Source organism: Dermacentor albipictus, chromosome 5, assembly GCF_038994185.2.
Source record: "Dermacentor albipictus isolate Rhodes 1998 colony chromosome 5, USDA_Dalb.pri_finalv2, whole genome shotgun sequence".
In the NCBI taxonomy this organism is placed as follows: domain Eukaryota; kingdom Metazoa; phylum Arthropoda; class Arachnida; order Ixodida; family Ixodidae; genus Dermacentor; species Dermacentor albipictus.
This window is the reverse complement of record NC_091825.1, coordinates 164,876,976-164,892,510: the sequence shown is the minus strand read 5'-3', so window position 1 is coordinate 164,892,510 and position 15,535 is coordinate 164,876,976. Positions and strand designations below refer to the sequence as shown.

The 15,535-nt window shown below is 43.7% G+C and overlaps 1 protein-coding gene across 1 annotated transcript; it reads left to right on the top strand.

Moving 5' to 3' along the window:
• Positions 1-10,954: 10,954 nt before the first annotated feature.
• LOC139060354 (uncharacterized) lies at positions 10,955-13,293 on the top strand. The gene is made up of 3 exons (XM_070539472.1): positions 10,955-11,197; positions 12,603-13,222; positions 13,275-13,293. The coding sequence occupies exons 1-3, from the start codon at positions 11,075-11,077 to the stop codon at positions 13,291-13,293; spliced, it is 762 nt and encodes a 253-aa protein (XP_070395573.1). The 5' UTR covers positions 10,955-11,074.
• Positions 13,294-15,535: the final 2,242 nt, after the last annotated feature.

The following is a 15,535-nucleotide window of genomic DNA, read 5'->3' as shown; positions in this document are numbered from 1 at the left end:
GTTTCAGCCGTTGATGCACTGCGTGGTAAGCCAAGACATATCTTAAGGGCTTGGGCTTGAATGCTCTGAATCGTACGCAGGTTAGTCTTGCAGGTGTTGGATATTGCAGGCAGGCTGTAGCGCAGGAATCCAACGAACAACGCCATGTACAATTGTAACATAGCGTATATAAATACTCCCCAACTTTTTCCTGCAAGGAACCTGAACAGGTGACAGATAGCAGTCAGCCGCTTTTTCACGTAATTGACGTGCGGAGTCCAAGACTATCAATTACGACTCCCAAGAACCTGTGACTTCTGCTGTATGGTATAAGTTGTCCGTTAATAGATACTCCGTAACCAGACATTGGCTTGCTCGTGAATGCCACCATTGCGCACTTTCCGCATGAATGTTCAAGTCCTTGTTGACGAAGGTAGCAAGATGCCTTTGTGGCTGCCTTCTGAAGCCGAGCACGAAGCTGAAGTTGTGTCACACCTAATGCCCAAATGCACATGTCGTCCGCATAGATGGAAAGACGTACGGTGCTTGGCAGGTTGAATACTAATCCACTGAGGGTGAGATTGAAAAGAGTCGGGCTAAGCACTCCTCCTTGAGGGACTCCTCCCAGGTGACAGAAGCCCATAAAGATAAGTTGTCATCCTTCAAATGGCTGTGGTCATTGAAAATAGTCTCTTAATGTATTCCACTTCTCAGCAGTCACACTGCATTTTACAGACCCTAGAAAGTCACATTATGGAGTGTTTCCCAAGAGTGAGCAGCTGTAAGGAAAATTTTTAGGCAGCTAACCGGCTGAAAATTTGAATTTTTAATATGTTCTTACATATTGAAACAGAGCATGCTCATAATTTCAATTACAATTTTTCCTAAACTATATAAACAAAAACCAAGTCAATACTTTTGTACTATGACAGAAATATTAAGCTAACAAAAATGACACATTTCCACACTATCCAACTTACCTGTGGCTCCTTGTCCTCCTCTTGGTCCTTGAGGACCTGCCACCACCAAAACACCCAATGAGGTAGCATAGATAATCTTGCTCTCTGAAATTCTTCCAATACATCATGCTACATATGATTGGATTGCTGCCACAAAATAGAATGTAATTTGGTACAGTTGGCAGTGACCTACAGTAGACAAGCACATGTAGCTACCAATTTGCTAATACAGCTTCACAACCATTTTAATGAGTATGCAAGAACAAAATTTTATTTAGGAATGGAACGTACACCTGCAGACACACTAGAAAGCAAATAAACTTGCTCGTTGACTGAGGTTTCTCCACTATCCACATTAGCTTACAATAGTCTGAAATATTTCAAGTACTGCAATATTAGAAAATACAAAGGGGTTCAAAAAGTACCTCACCTTCACAAAGTTTTTGTTATTCTTCTCTTGTTTTTTTGCATAGGCACTCAATGATACTTCATGTGATACAAATTCACTGTTACTTTTGGCTAATACTGCACAATACAGCTCCATCTCCTTTCATTAATCAATCGGAATACACTTCAATGATCTGCTGAAACAAGCCCACAAATTTTACTTTATGTACTGTGACGCCCTAGCAGTTATTTCAAGACTGAAAAATTACGAACTAATGGCAAGAGGAAGAGGTAAATGTGAATGTTGCCAAGGCCTTTTAAAGATAGGACTAATTCCCATCAGTAGATGAGTGAAAATTACAGGCCTAGATTAACTAACAACCAGATATATTTAAGATGGTTAGGATACTAAAACTAAAGGGCTAGTTATGCGAGCAGTATGAGCCAACTCTTACGGGTTCACTTGGGACGAACTTCTGCTCGGTCGAAACAAAACCAGCACAATCATCAAAATATCCATTAATGCAATGGCATCACATTATACATATAATGAACATTCTTGGACCCAGATGGTTTACAGCAAACATGTGTCCACAAGAGGGCCATGTCACACATTGCCATGATGCAACATGGCAACCGGGGTCAAGATAACGCTGGCCTTGCCAAGTGTATAAATGTGTGGGCTTTTCCAGAGCATTGCTTCAGTTCAGTTGCAGCTTTCCATGTACATTTTAGACTAGCTACCCTATGCCAGCTAATGGCAGCTGCTGCCAGGGAGTATCCATGGCAGATACTGGTTGAGGACTATTACTTGGCAACACATAGTGTGATATAGTTTAGTTGCAGTGCTTTAGCGAGAGTGCTTCGTTATGCTGCATTAAGGTATATCTGCAGAACACGATTTCCATGCAGAAGTGTGCGATCGCACCAACAGATTGCTAATTGAGTACTGCAGCTGAATGCATCAATTCTCTGTCATGTTCTACTTGCATGCAATTATATTTAATGCCACCTTCAGCAAACATGAGCGCTTACTCACCACTGGCGAAGACTTTTGATGTCAAAGCGTCTTGCAGGTTTGCATTCCGAGTCTTCAAGCTTACCGCCTTTTCTTTCAAACTTCTCCGCTCCTCACCGGCGTCTTTTTTTGCATCCTCGAGCTGCTTGCTGAATTCTGCAGTTTCTTTCTTGCACTTGGCAAGTTCTTCAAGAACAGCACAGCCTTGGTCGCAGCATGTGCACTGCACATCCTGTTGCAGGCATGTACCTTCGATTTCTGCTAGCAGTTCTTTTTCCGCACTTCGCTGAACCTCAGCTCTCATATTTTTGGTTGCCTGTGTGGTCTGCTGTTGTAAACAAAATCAGTTTTAAGAACATGGCAAGAACGCAACACAACTCATTTTAAGATCGCTTCAGTGCAATCTCGCAAATGTAAAACACACAGTACATGCACAAAACATGCTTATATGATAATTTAAGACAAAACTTTGCAGTTGAACAAAAATTTGTCCAGCTCCCAGATTCGAATCCCAAACCAAGACAAATCTTTAGGGCACAGCTTTTAGGCGCCTGTTCCTGCAGCAAGCGTCAGCATTGTCACTTGTAACTAAGCTAACGAGCACAATGAAAGAGGGAATGCGGAACGCCGCAGGGCATGAAAGAAGCGAGGAGCAAAGCGGAGAGGAGGGTGCAGCAGAACCATGAGGCAGAAAGTGGAGGAGGGTATGGTAAAAGCATGAGAAGCACAGTTTGGCAACTATAACTACAAAATGGTGTCAGAGTAGCATGCGTCATCTGGGAGATCTGGCGGTGGTGGCGGCGGCTGTGAATCGCACCCACGCGCTGGCTCTCATGATCTGAAGATTGGCGAACTCGTGCCACACTTTGCCCCATTTGCAACATGCCACACGAGACAGATTGTCTGTCAGCCAATATATTCCAAAATGAAAACACACACAGAGTTGCACTCAAATTTCGAATTAGGGAGCATCGCAATTGAATTTTTTTCAGCTGCAAATTTTCATTTTAACCTATATTTCAAGAACAATGAAGCCTTCTGTCTGTGTTCCTGTTGGCGGTTTCTGCACAGAGGGGTGCTTTAAGATCATTCACACATGTGCAAAGCATGGCTTCCTTCAAGCTGTCATTGAATTTGATCTTGAGCTTCCGCATGCTAGCCACCTGGTTAGCTCGGTTGAGCAATCACCCCGGAAAAGCGGTGGTTGTTTGTTTAACCCTGGACAAGGACTAATTTTCTTCTCCTGTGAAGCCTTATTTGAATCTACAGAATGCATGACAGCACAGAAATTCACTTTCATACATCATAAATAAAAAGATCTACTGAAATTCAAGCATGCTTCAATCTTATTATAAGGAATTTACCGCATGCCAAGCTTCCCTGAAAACGCAATGCAGTGAAGTACGGTGGTACCTCAGTTTATAAGTGTAATTCCGTAACTCGGGTAGCATCTGAAATGATCACGGATTGAACCACAGTTTCCCATAGGAAACAATGTAAATGTGGTTAATCTATTCACACTCAAGGGATCTTTAAAAAATTGCAGACTTCTAACACCATGCAGCATAGTCAAGAATTGTACTATTAAATTTTCTGAGCATTTATCATTTTCGTTAAGTTTATTACCATGTGGTGGCAATATTAAGCACACAGAGGTATACGCACCATATACAGTACTGAACAGAAAGATATATTTTGCATTTGGGTTCTATGATGTAAACTGCTCAGAATGTTGGTGCTGTGTTATGCCGGACCGCTAGCATAGAACAACGGTCTCTTGAACATGTACTGCCATTGTACTTTACTCACACAGCCCAGCCAGCCCACCATGTCAATAATTTGTGTATTCCAATAATGTACTGCAAGAAAACAATACCGAACAATAGTCAAGATATGTGTGCACTGGTGAGAGAAACATTATTGATAGGCGAGAAGTTAGCCACACAAAAGGCTTAGTATGCTACTACACGTTTAATATATAATGAGATCAAAAAATGCGAGAAAAGAAAAATGCACACGCATTCACTCACACAAACTCTGAAGGGAGCGGCAGTGAGCCCCTTGATGTCAACTAAGTGGAAAGTGGAGCTTGTAGCACCACCAATAACCAAAATGTTATACATTTTTGTGGTGCAGCCAAATGGACAGATATCAATAACATTTCGTTTATTTTGGGTGCCATAAAGCTCCCCTTTTCTCCATGTTCATTTTATGATGCTCATTGCTACCCATTTCAGAGTTCCTACAAGAGTAGATGCATGTGCATAGTTTTCTTTCTTGCTATATTCACGCAAGATAGGCTGGCTCCTGCACCTGCCCGTCAAAAAGAAATATTATGGGGTTTTACGTGACAAAAGAACTTTCTGATTATGAGGCATGCCGTAGTGATAGACTCCAGAAATTTCAACAATCTGGGGTTCTTTAACATGCACCTAACTCTAAGTACATGGGCGTTTTCGCATTTTGCTCCCATCTAAATGCGGCTGCCATGGCCGGGATTCGATCCCACAACCTCGTGCTCAGTATCCCAACACCATAGCCACTGACAACCACGGCGGGTGCACCTGCTGGCCACTTTGAATAAGGACAACAAAGTCCATAGTGGTATGCGTGCTCTCAGAGTATGAACCATTGTTAAAAGAATGTTTTGCCAAAGACTCACTTGTTAACTTTGTGACAATGTATTGAACCTGTAGTATCATTCCACACCTTTTGTTCAACTAATACTTCCACCCATCATTGAAATTTCTCTCGCCAGCACACACATATTTTAACTACCGGTTGATATTACGATTTCCTTGTGATAAATTCTTGGACAGCACAAATTACGTACACAGCCATATGGTGTGAATAAAGTATGACAGAAGTGTGTGTTCAAGAGACGTATTGCCCTAGGCCAGCAGTGTAGCATAATGCAGCACCAACATTCTGAGCAGTTTAACTCACTGGACACAAATGCAAAATATATATTTTTGTTTACTGCTGTACCCTGAGCAGAGCAGACCCTGTGATCACGAAGACGGCAGGCATTTAGCAGCTGTGACCTCATGTGAACGACGTCAGTTTCAGTTATGATTTTCAGATTATTGTATGTACACCTGAGTATAATGTCTAATCATGATTTCAATTTGGATGATAGAAACCTGCAAGAAAGCGCAGACCATCGTCAGCTGCTCAATGGCCGATGACATGAGTTAATACAATATAAAACATATCAACCGTATATCCCCGAAGTGCAGTCAGTGAGCCTGATCATCGACCATAGTAGCAATGTGGGCTTGTTGGTATGGCATCTTGGCGGGAGTGTTTTAGCGTGGATAAGACTGGACAGTGGATACAAGAACACACGCAGTACACACACAGCGCTACACAAAGTGCTGCATATGCCTTTTGTGTGTCATCTTGTTCCCAGTCTTATTTGAATAAGCGCTAGAACACTCGCACGATGATGATGATTTATTGCCATCCCACCTGAAGCAAGGCGGTGACAGCCTAGCTGGCTTGAGTTAATCAGGTATGCTATATTTTTTCTCCTTCCACAAAACTTCTCCATCTACCCTGCACCGCTATCCATGTCTGTAATGGATCCATTCATATCAACCTCTTCCCTGCCTTTTTTCCACCAATAATCTAAACGTCTTTTGCTTATCTCAACTGCTAACCAGCTGATGCTCCCGTCCACTCTAAGTACCAGCGCTTCTGGAACGTGGACCTTACCTACGACTCTCATTGGGTGAATCCCTTCGGATAACCATGTCAAGAGCCTGATCAACACTTTCTTCTGCTGAAGCTGGCAAACTAAGCCGTACCAATGCTGCAGTATAAATACAAGTACGTGTACTGTAAAAAGAACAAAGAGGTGGTAGACAGTGGACTAGCCTAATTTCTAGAGACCATACTTTTGTACAGTCCTGTTTGTCACTTGAGGCAAGTTTCATCAGCAGAGGTAAGCTTTTCGAAATGGTGCTGGTAGTGAACAAGAGCATTAATGAATTGAGGTAACACTGTACAACGTTTAAATGGCAGCATATTGAGGATTTTTATGAAAATGAACAAAGCACAAGGAAACAGGTGTTGGGTATTTAGTTATCTATGCTGAAAATCACAAGAAACGGTGTGTGTAAGGATGTAATATATGCTCTACATGATGTCCTCTGTAGAGCTCATTTCCCTAGAACAAAGGCGCAATGTTCTTGTAAGGCCTTCAACAAGCCTAACTTGTTTAGAAAACGCTAGCAAGTAGCGACATTCTTTCGCTCATAAAACATAGCCACATGACCCAAATCAGTAGCAACATATCAAACTAAAATTCTGTGAACTATAAGTTGTCATACCTTTCCTTTGGCCCTCTTTTTTCCCTTCTCCAATGAGACTACAGGCTTTCTTAGCCTTTTGGTCATGTGCACTCTCATGTCTTCTTCGGTCTCTGCATTGCATTTAACAAAGTATTACAAAGCTGACAGTGCTGACAGACAACAATGCTAGGCGAGAAACATGAAAGGGTCGTAATGACAAATTTGGCCAGCATACTAGTTCCTCTGGCATTACTCTCGTTTCATCTTCTCATAATTGCAAAGCATTTGCAAGTGTGGCTCCCACGTCCACTGCATGACAGTTATCTGTTCAAGCAGTGGACAGGTGTCATCACATCCCACTAAATATCGAATCAATGAACGCTATTTAGGCCCAAAATTAAGTGTCGAAACAAAAATTATGTTGGTAACTGACAAACGCACACATTTGCGCTGATGGCTCCTGTGAAGCGGTGTCCGCATTGGCGCCTGAGGCAGGGCGTGCTGCACCCACTCCCCATTTCTTAATGCCGACCCTTTCAGGCATGTTGCAGACAGCCAGCGACTGTCATCAAAGCCATACCCGAGAGATACGTCTCGGGCGGACCTGTGTGTAGTCGCATCGAAACCCGTAAGCCTCGTTACGAGATTCCGTCGGCCGTTTGCTAAACTACTGCACAATGAGCGGGACAAAGCACAAGCTGCTTAAGATTAAATCGTTCGAAAGACGCGTCGTATAAACTTAAGGTATGCTTAATAAGGAATGTGTGGTACTTACCAGCCATGTGCAGCACTCTGCCCTTATAATAGCCTCCCGACGTGGTGCCGTCTCCATTCCACACCACGTCGTGGCGGACAGTGGGATCAAAATGCGCGATATATTGAAGTTGAAAATTTTGCACTGTGGTGTGCTCGAGAACCGCAGTAGTCATATCTACCTCGTACTCTACTAAGACGAACATCTCGACTAAGGATATACAGAATTTGCTCAACAAAAACAAAGCAACACAGTCGTATCCGCATGCGTATCCGTCAAGATGACACTGTGTACTCTATGGATATGGATTCGCATGCGACTTCGACAGGACCATAGCAGAAACAAAATAATAATAATGCTGTAAAACAGCAGCGGGCTCAAAGTTGTACAGAAGCTTAATGATAACAATTTTCATAACTTCATTAGGCGTAGGCATTCATAAAGTGACCTCGTAACTCATATGAAAGTAACTGTAACTGCGTTTCAAAAACATGGGTTATATTTAGGCAAGAAATCCACAACGTCACATGAATTACCCTAAAAGGGTCTGTTATATCTAGAGCATTGGGAGCGATATTCTGCGAAAAATAAGACATATATAGGGTCAACAGCACACGGTCAGAGCTGATTTCAAAAAAAATAATTTCCTTCTAATGTTGCAATAATGCAGCACAGGTATCGCGAACACAAGAGCTGCACGCATGTGCGTCCACAGAAAGGCTGCATTCGAAACGATATGTAGCAATTTCTGCTGGAAACCATTAAAGGAATGCTGATCGCCATGACGCTACAAATATGATGATCCAAGCTTGTCCATATATTTATCAGATCATGCAAAATGACACCGCCGAAACAAGGAAATCTGAAACAGCTTGATTCCTTTCAGAAACAGGTAATCATGCATGCAATTTAATTAACGACGCATTGGCATTTCTGCTCAAGGAAAACTGAAGACAGCTTGCATGCACCAAATCTTAGAAAAAACGGGCACTGAAATTAAGATCATAAATGCCATAGATTTCTCAAGAACCACAATCATACAAAAAATTGGAGGACGCTTAGGCTTCGCCTTCAAGAGTGGAACGCGACAGCGTTCCCATCGACCCGCCAAGGGGTGTAAGACAATGCGTTACGGCGCAGGGATCACTTACGAGGCGCCCCGTATCGGACTTTGCGCCCACCTATCACACGGAGAGCATCGAGCAACGCAGCGTTCGGCGCGGCAACGAAACGTGCGCCTGAGCAAACGGAACGAACCAAAGAACTCGGTGTCTCGGAGGGGGAAACGATCTACGCCAGCCAAACGTCGTGATCGGCGCGGGCAGAGAGATAGATAGATAGTAATCTAAAGAAAGGAACGGTGCTTGATTCTGCAACCCGCGTGGGAGCACGGCGAAGCGTCGTCAGGGGAGAGGGAGTCGGGGGAGAATGAACCGGACCGCGCACAGCCCCAATGCGCGTATGGCGCGCCACCTGTCGGGGCAGCGCCGTACATTGAGAGGAGGGGGTCTTGTGTGTTTGCCGCAAGATGGCTCTGCGTGTGCAGTAAGCGCAGAAGAAATGTAGCGGAAACGTACTTCGCTATCGTGTAAATGCGACTTGTGTAAGTTACAGGCTCATAATCACCGATATACACCGCAGTATAACTTTCTACGGCACGTTTTTAAGGCAACACCGCGTTCACTAGACCCGCGTTTGTACCGCTTTCAAGCATCGAACTCGTGGCTGAGTGGTAGCGTCCCCGTCTCACACTCCGGAGACCCTGGTTCGATTCCCACCCAGCCCATCTTGGAAGTTGCTTTTTATTGATGAAGTGCCTGCCGTGATTTATCGCTCATGGTCAACGCCGCGGACGCCGACGCCAACGACACCGGCTTTTCTGCGACACGAGCTCCTTAACGCTATCGCGTTAAAATAACTTGTTAGGCAAGGTTCTGGTTGGGTAGCAGAAGTCGCTGGGTGTGATGGCGCAGATTTCAGCGCCTAAAGAGAACTCAGCGTCTCAAGTCGGTGGCTGATATATACATGTGTGTGTGTGTGTGTGTGTAATGTTTCATTATTCCGTATGGCAGCGCCTCTAGGACACCAAAGTGGCAACGGGGGCACCGAAGCCAGAACCCGGACATGGTCCATGGGTTGGGTCTCGCCAGGGCCCACGAGCCGCCCTGCTTCCAGCATTGATCCTCCCGCTTTACATAATCTCAGGTGCTCTATAAGGCTTCCGTTTGCCGGTTACATGTGCCCTCCTGTTACTTGTAAAAAAATGAAATATTAAGCAGGGCGCAGGCGGGTTACCCTTCACTTTTACAAGCCCGTGCGTACCCTAACCTCGCGGTTCTTCATGCCATATACCCTGAAAGATATCCCAGTGCGGACTACCCTGCCTGTGGACTAAGGGCAACATTGGACCATGTGTTGTGGGAGTGCGAAGCCATCGGCACCTCCTTCAGCAAGGATAGGTGGGCTGCGCTCTTGGGCAGCCCCGAACTCAGTGACCAAACCCTGGCCGTCCAGAGTGCCCGTGATCGGGCCGTCAAGCTCGGCTTGGCGGTCCCTACGTGGGACTAGCCGGGTGGCGCGGGGTCTCCCCTGCGTCTTCTCTGGACCTAAGAAAGTTATTTCACTCACTCACTCATATATCGTTGAGAGAACATAGCCGCCCGCAGCTTCCACAACACGGATCAGAGTTTTGACGGCTAATTGGCTGTGGTTTACTGAACGTGCAGGCTGTGCACGCCGCTTTTACAAATGTGCTGCAACACCAAGATGTGGTAGCACTGCGCGCAAAATATGCAGGGACGTCGATTATGCTTGGATCAGTTGACAAAGCACAAAATAAAGTAAATCTAGCCACTTGCTTGTCTGACATACGTGCATGTGCTTGATAATTCACGAGCAAGCACGAGTAAAATTAAGATATAGAATCTTCTCGGCTGCGATATTGAGAATCTCTCTTCCGGATCCCTTGTCCTTTTGCACTAGCTTGGTCAGAGCGAATCTTGTGCTAGCATAACCAACCTTATAAGAAGAAACAGAAGGACAAATGGGCGTTTACCCTTTCGCTATCCCATCAGTGAAACATTTAATCAGTCAATCATTCGTATACGCATGCGTGCGTTCCATGTTTTTTTACGTGTATGTGTATGCCGCAACCCTTCAAGGCGGTTTTCCGAACCCTTTATTTATAAAGTGATTCACAATAAACAAGCAACTAATCAGTTCATCATTTTTCTTGAACAATGCTTTCACTAGGTCACTCTAGCCATGTCTAGTGTTTCTAGCTTTAACCAAAGTTACGGGTATGGATAAGCAGTTAGAAATTTTCACAGCGGCCGATGTGCAGGCTCCGAGTCGCATTTCAAGCAGTAACATTTTTGCTTACGAGTTGTTTGGCTGTAATTACGGCCAGCAAATAAATGGAAACTTTTTTTGCATTTTTAGTGACATAATGTACTTTACAATCTAATCGTTAAAATTTGACATTGGCTTGCATCACGTCATTTCGCCAGCAGAACGTGATTCTGACCACTCACACGAAACCAAGTTATAGCCAAGCTAACAGTTGAGATCGTGCGTCGTGTGTGAATTCAGTGTTGCGCCATTGCTTACGCTTACATTGTCACATTGGACTGCCTCGCGGTCTTCGCCACAGCGAAAAGTTTGGGCTTTCGAACTTTTAGCAATGTCCCAAAATCAGCGGAAACGCTACAGGCAGTACCTGCAGCCGGACTCGAACGTTGAAGTGCCACGGCAAACTCGAGAGTACGTGCTGAAAAGAGCCAAGTCATCCACTGCTGCAAGTCAGGTACGTGTCGTTGTAACTTTCAGTATTCCAATCTGCGATTAACAAAAACCAGTAATGAGTTTTACTGCAAGAGGGGCAAACTGTAACGCGTCAGAGACGTCGGTCTGCTTTCCGAGCCATTCGTCCAAAAAACGCTGTCTTGAGTGCTGCCCCGCATATCGATCGGTCTCGACGCGAGGAAAGCGAGAATTGTTTCGTGCTGGTACTCGATCGGGATGCCCACGTTTCTTCTGAGTGCGGTTACAGCCAAGGAGGTTTCGTTACAACGTGCCCCGATCGAGTCACGGTTGCCGCCGCACATAACTTTAGCGATCAGTTTTCTCTCAGAACGAAGTTCAAGAGGTATCCTAATCGTGTAGCTACTGTATTGTTTCCAAATTTCAGTATCAGTTATTACTGACATTGAATTATGCAATTTTACTGACCTGTTAATTCAGTGGTTTGGAGGGAGACATACTTTAATGCGCTGTGCTGCATGTGATGAATGTTTTCTGCAACTGCTGGCAGTTTAACTTCTTTCCTTTCTTTTCTAAGCAGTATTAGGCATCTATACTAATTGATATGGATGTTTGTGAGATTAAGCATGTAGACACATTGCAACGCTTCTATTTCAATAACCCAGTGAAATATTGGTTCTTTGAGGAGCATTGTTGTGGTAGGCATTACTGTGAGTACGACAAACTATGTGCAGAGTTGAACACTTGGACACATGGATATTGCATCTGCATGGTTTAACTTTTAAACATGGTACAATAGCTCGCTACATATAGCAAGCCATGTTTAGCGGATTTCCTCTTGACGTCCACATTTGTTGCTATAAAGTGCAGGAAGGGTGTGATGATGCTCATGAAACAAAGTGACTTAGACAGCAACGGGAGATGCTGCAAAAACACAATACTTGGTTACATTGGCATCACTTCTCGGCACATAATTGGCTGTCTGACCCTTGTGCTTAGACCTAAGCTGACCTGCTATGCCGTGCCAACACCATTTGTAAATACAAGGCACGGTGCTTGCAAAAAGGACTTGGCCAGAGGTGGCTGATGACAGAATAGGCGAATTCCTAGGGAGCACATTTTCACAGGGTTTCTTTAACTGAGGTGGGGTTGGTAAACTGAGGTAAAATTCTGCAAATGTCGCTATTTGTAAAGAGAAACATTCTCAAATGGAGAGACCCCTACACCTTGCTGCTCCTTGGGACGTACACTGTCGCACCCATAATTCAAGTAAATATGTATGTAGAACAACACGGTTCTTGTTTGCACTGAATTTTAATCAATGAACTGGCTTTGCATAGGAGAGGTAATCTTACTGTTACCACTATGTCCTATGTATGTGTCTTGTGAATGCGACACTTGTTTCGTCAGTGTTATCCCTAGAAGATAAAATTTGTTTGCTCTTTCAGATGAATCTGGCAAACCTGAGCAGCCCTTCCCCGGATGTCACTAACATTGATCCCAACGAGAATGAAGCAGATCATCTTGGGCAGACTGATCTTGCTTCTGAAATTTATGCTCGTGAAAGCACAAGTGCCTGCGTCAGCAACGTAGAAGGCACTAACGAATCTGCAAGTGAAATAGGCAGTAGGGATGAATTAAGTTCTGCCTTCGAGTTGAACAATGATGATGATGCTGAGAGTGAACCAGAGAATGCTGCTGAAGGAAGCGAAAATGAAGCCCTTGAAGATAATGAGTTTAACATGTACTTCACAAAGCTTTCAGAGGAGTACCTTCCAAACCAGACAACAACAAAAGCACAGGCTCTTCTCCTTGTGCTGGCATATGTTGTTACTTCTGGCCTCACATGGACACAACTACAAGGGCTTCTTACTTTAATAAATGCTCTGTTTGGGGTGCAAGTTGTGCCATGCTCCACATATTCTGTGCGGAGGCTGTGGAAGAACAGAAAAGCAGCATTAAGGATCCACCTATACTGCCAGAACTGCCATCAATATCTGGAACAGTACAGTGATGTCAAAGGTGAAGACACCATCACTTGTGCTTCTTGCAGCAGTGAGAAGAAGCTGCAACATTTAATGAATTCTGCAAGTTTTTTTCTAATGTTTAACATTAAGCAGCAGCTTCTGGTGCTATTGAAACTGGTGCTATTGCTCATGTGTTGGGTGTCTACTGTGACATCACGGATGGCATTCTTTACCGCAGTGTTAGAAAGCAGAAGAACATGACATGGAGCGACATCACTTTGACCATGAACACTGATGGGGCGCCTGTGTTCGATGCAAGTAAAAACTCTATATGGCCAATCCAAGTGATGGTTAATGAACTGCCAGTTTTAACTCGGTGGCAAAATGTGCTAATTTCAGGTGTGTGGTATTCACATGTTCACCTACCTGTGCACCTCTTCATGAAACAGTGTGTTGAAGAAGTCAACTGCATCGGAAAGCTGGTGTGGTCACACGCTGGAAGAACTATTGAGTCAGCAGTGCATGTTATTGTGTGTTGTGTGGACTCCCCAGCAAGAGCCGCTATCCTGAACAGGAAGCAGTACAACGGGTATTTTGGGTGCAGCTGGTGCTTGGAGCAAGGCATCACTATAGATGGTAAGTGAACTCAGTTAAACAGCAAACAGCTATAGTCAAGTCTATCAGAAAAACAGTGTGTGCTCTTTGCTTATGCATACTAGTATGCTTCGAATGTATTGTGCACAAATGAAAACACGCTGTCAAGAAAGCTTTGTGGGTTGCATGTTTCTCTGATCTTTGTTTTAGTGCATGCGTTGTACATTTGAAGAATACCAAATAGCTCTTGTCAAATCTCCTTACTGTATTTAACATACACAGCAAGGTTTGTAGTAGTTAACAAAGCTATCCCCATACCATACTGCTTTTTGTTTTCTTTGGTGCATTAGCAGCCTTGGCTGACTATGCCTGATGTATCTTATATTGACTGCATACTTTTTATACTATTTTATAATGCAATTATGCGGTCACTAACCTTCGGTCATTTTCCCACTAATTATTTTAACCTTTGTTGCAAATCTGACAATTTTAATACCTTAATGATGTCGCATTTGTCATTGGCAAACAGCAGCTAAGGGGTGTGCCTGCATGTGATGAAAAGTTTGTGCAGAAGGTGTCCTTAGCAGGATACTGCAGAAGAAGTACAGAAAGCTTTTCCAAGTTGGCTGACTGCTGTACTTATAAATCTAGAAAACAGCAATACAAACATGAAAAACAGCGAAACTATTTGAAGCTTGGACTAAATTATGGCAGTTCAGCTCACATGCATCACTTTTCAGTGCAATTTTTTTTCTCTCTTTAAAAAACTGGCAAAAAATTCTGCTGTTTAATGGAAAGAAAAAAAGTAAGGAGACGCTGATTTTAGTGTTGCCATAGGGCGAGTGTTGTTTCTCATTCAAGGTCAGTAGCATAAAAGGCAAGCACAAAGTCATGATGCATTACACACAGCAGCGGTGTGTAGTGCCGTTTTTCTTTGGCCTTTGACAGCTTTTCCATTTTTTTTTGCCATGGAGACATGGGTTTTTCTAAATAGTATTTGACACTCCTTGCACTGTGGCATGGGTAGTAACATGATTTGCTGCCATCTGCTTCTGTGAAATCTGTGCGCAGGCTTTTTTTTGCGCCTGACAGCTATGCTTCTGTTCACAGCTGTGGTCCAAGCCACAGAAGCTTACCTCTAAGTTTCTCTTCGAACAGAAACTGCAGGGCAATGGCGTTATAGACCTTACACAAAATTGGCACACCATATTGTAGGAATGTACCCATCACAAAGCTGAAAGAACCCGCCTAGGACCATCCAAGACTTGCAGTAATTGTGAGCCATGCCAAGTAGCCCTAACAAGACCACTTGCACTGGAGTGATTGTGTATTGTCAAAATTTAAATTTTAGTCGGCAATGCTCTTGGGCCACTCCAAACATTACAGTGCACTGCCGTTGACAGTGTTAATTCATGCCTTATTTATGTGTAGTTCAAGACGTTGTGCAACTGTAAGTTGTTTCAAGGAAACTTGTCACAATCATAAATGGCAAAAAATGCTATGCGTTCGTTTCTGTGCATAAAATTAATAATGTAGTTAGATCAATCATATCTTACTTTAACAGTAACAGCATACTGATGGAAAATCTCGCAAAATAGGTTGTGGATAAAGTGCTGCTCATGCTGGTTGCTTTTGTTTCGCAATATATATGTGCAAGAAAGAATACTTGCATCCTTTGTTTCTAGCTGGTACCCGAAAATTCTATTTCGTGACCTCTTTAGTCAAAGTCAAAGATGAACCCGGGAAATGTTAGAGCTATTTTGCATGACTCATGCAAACCACAAGTCTTGTACTGTCCTAGGCAGGACCCTCCACTTAGT

Coding starts and splice junctions, on each gene's coding strand:
- LOC139060354 (XM_070539472.1), top strand. CDS start 11,075: ATGTCCCAAAATCAGCGGAAACGCTACAGGCAGTACCTGCAGCCGGAC. Junction 11,198..12,602: donor CATCCACTGCTGCAAGTCAG/GTACGTGTCGTT, acceptor TTGCTCTTTCAG/ATGAATCTGGCAAACCTGAG.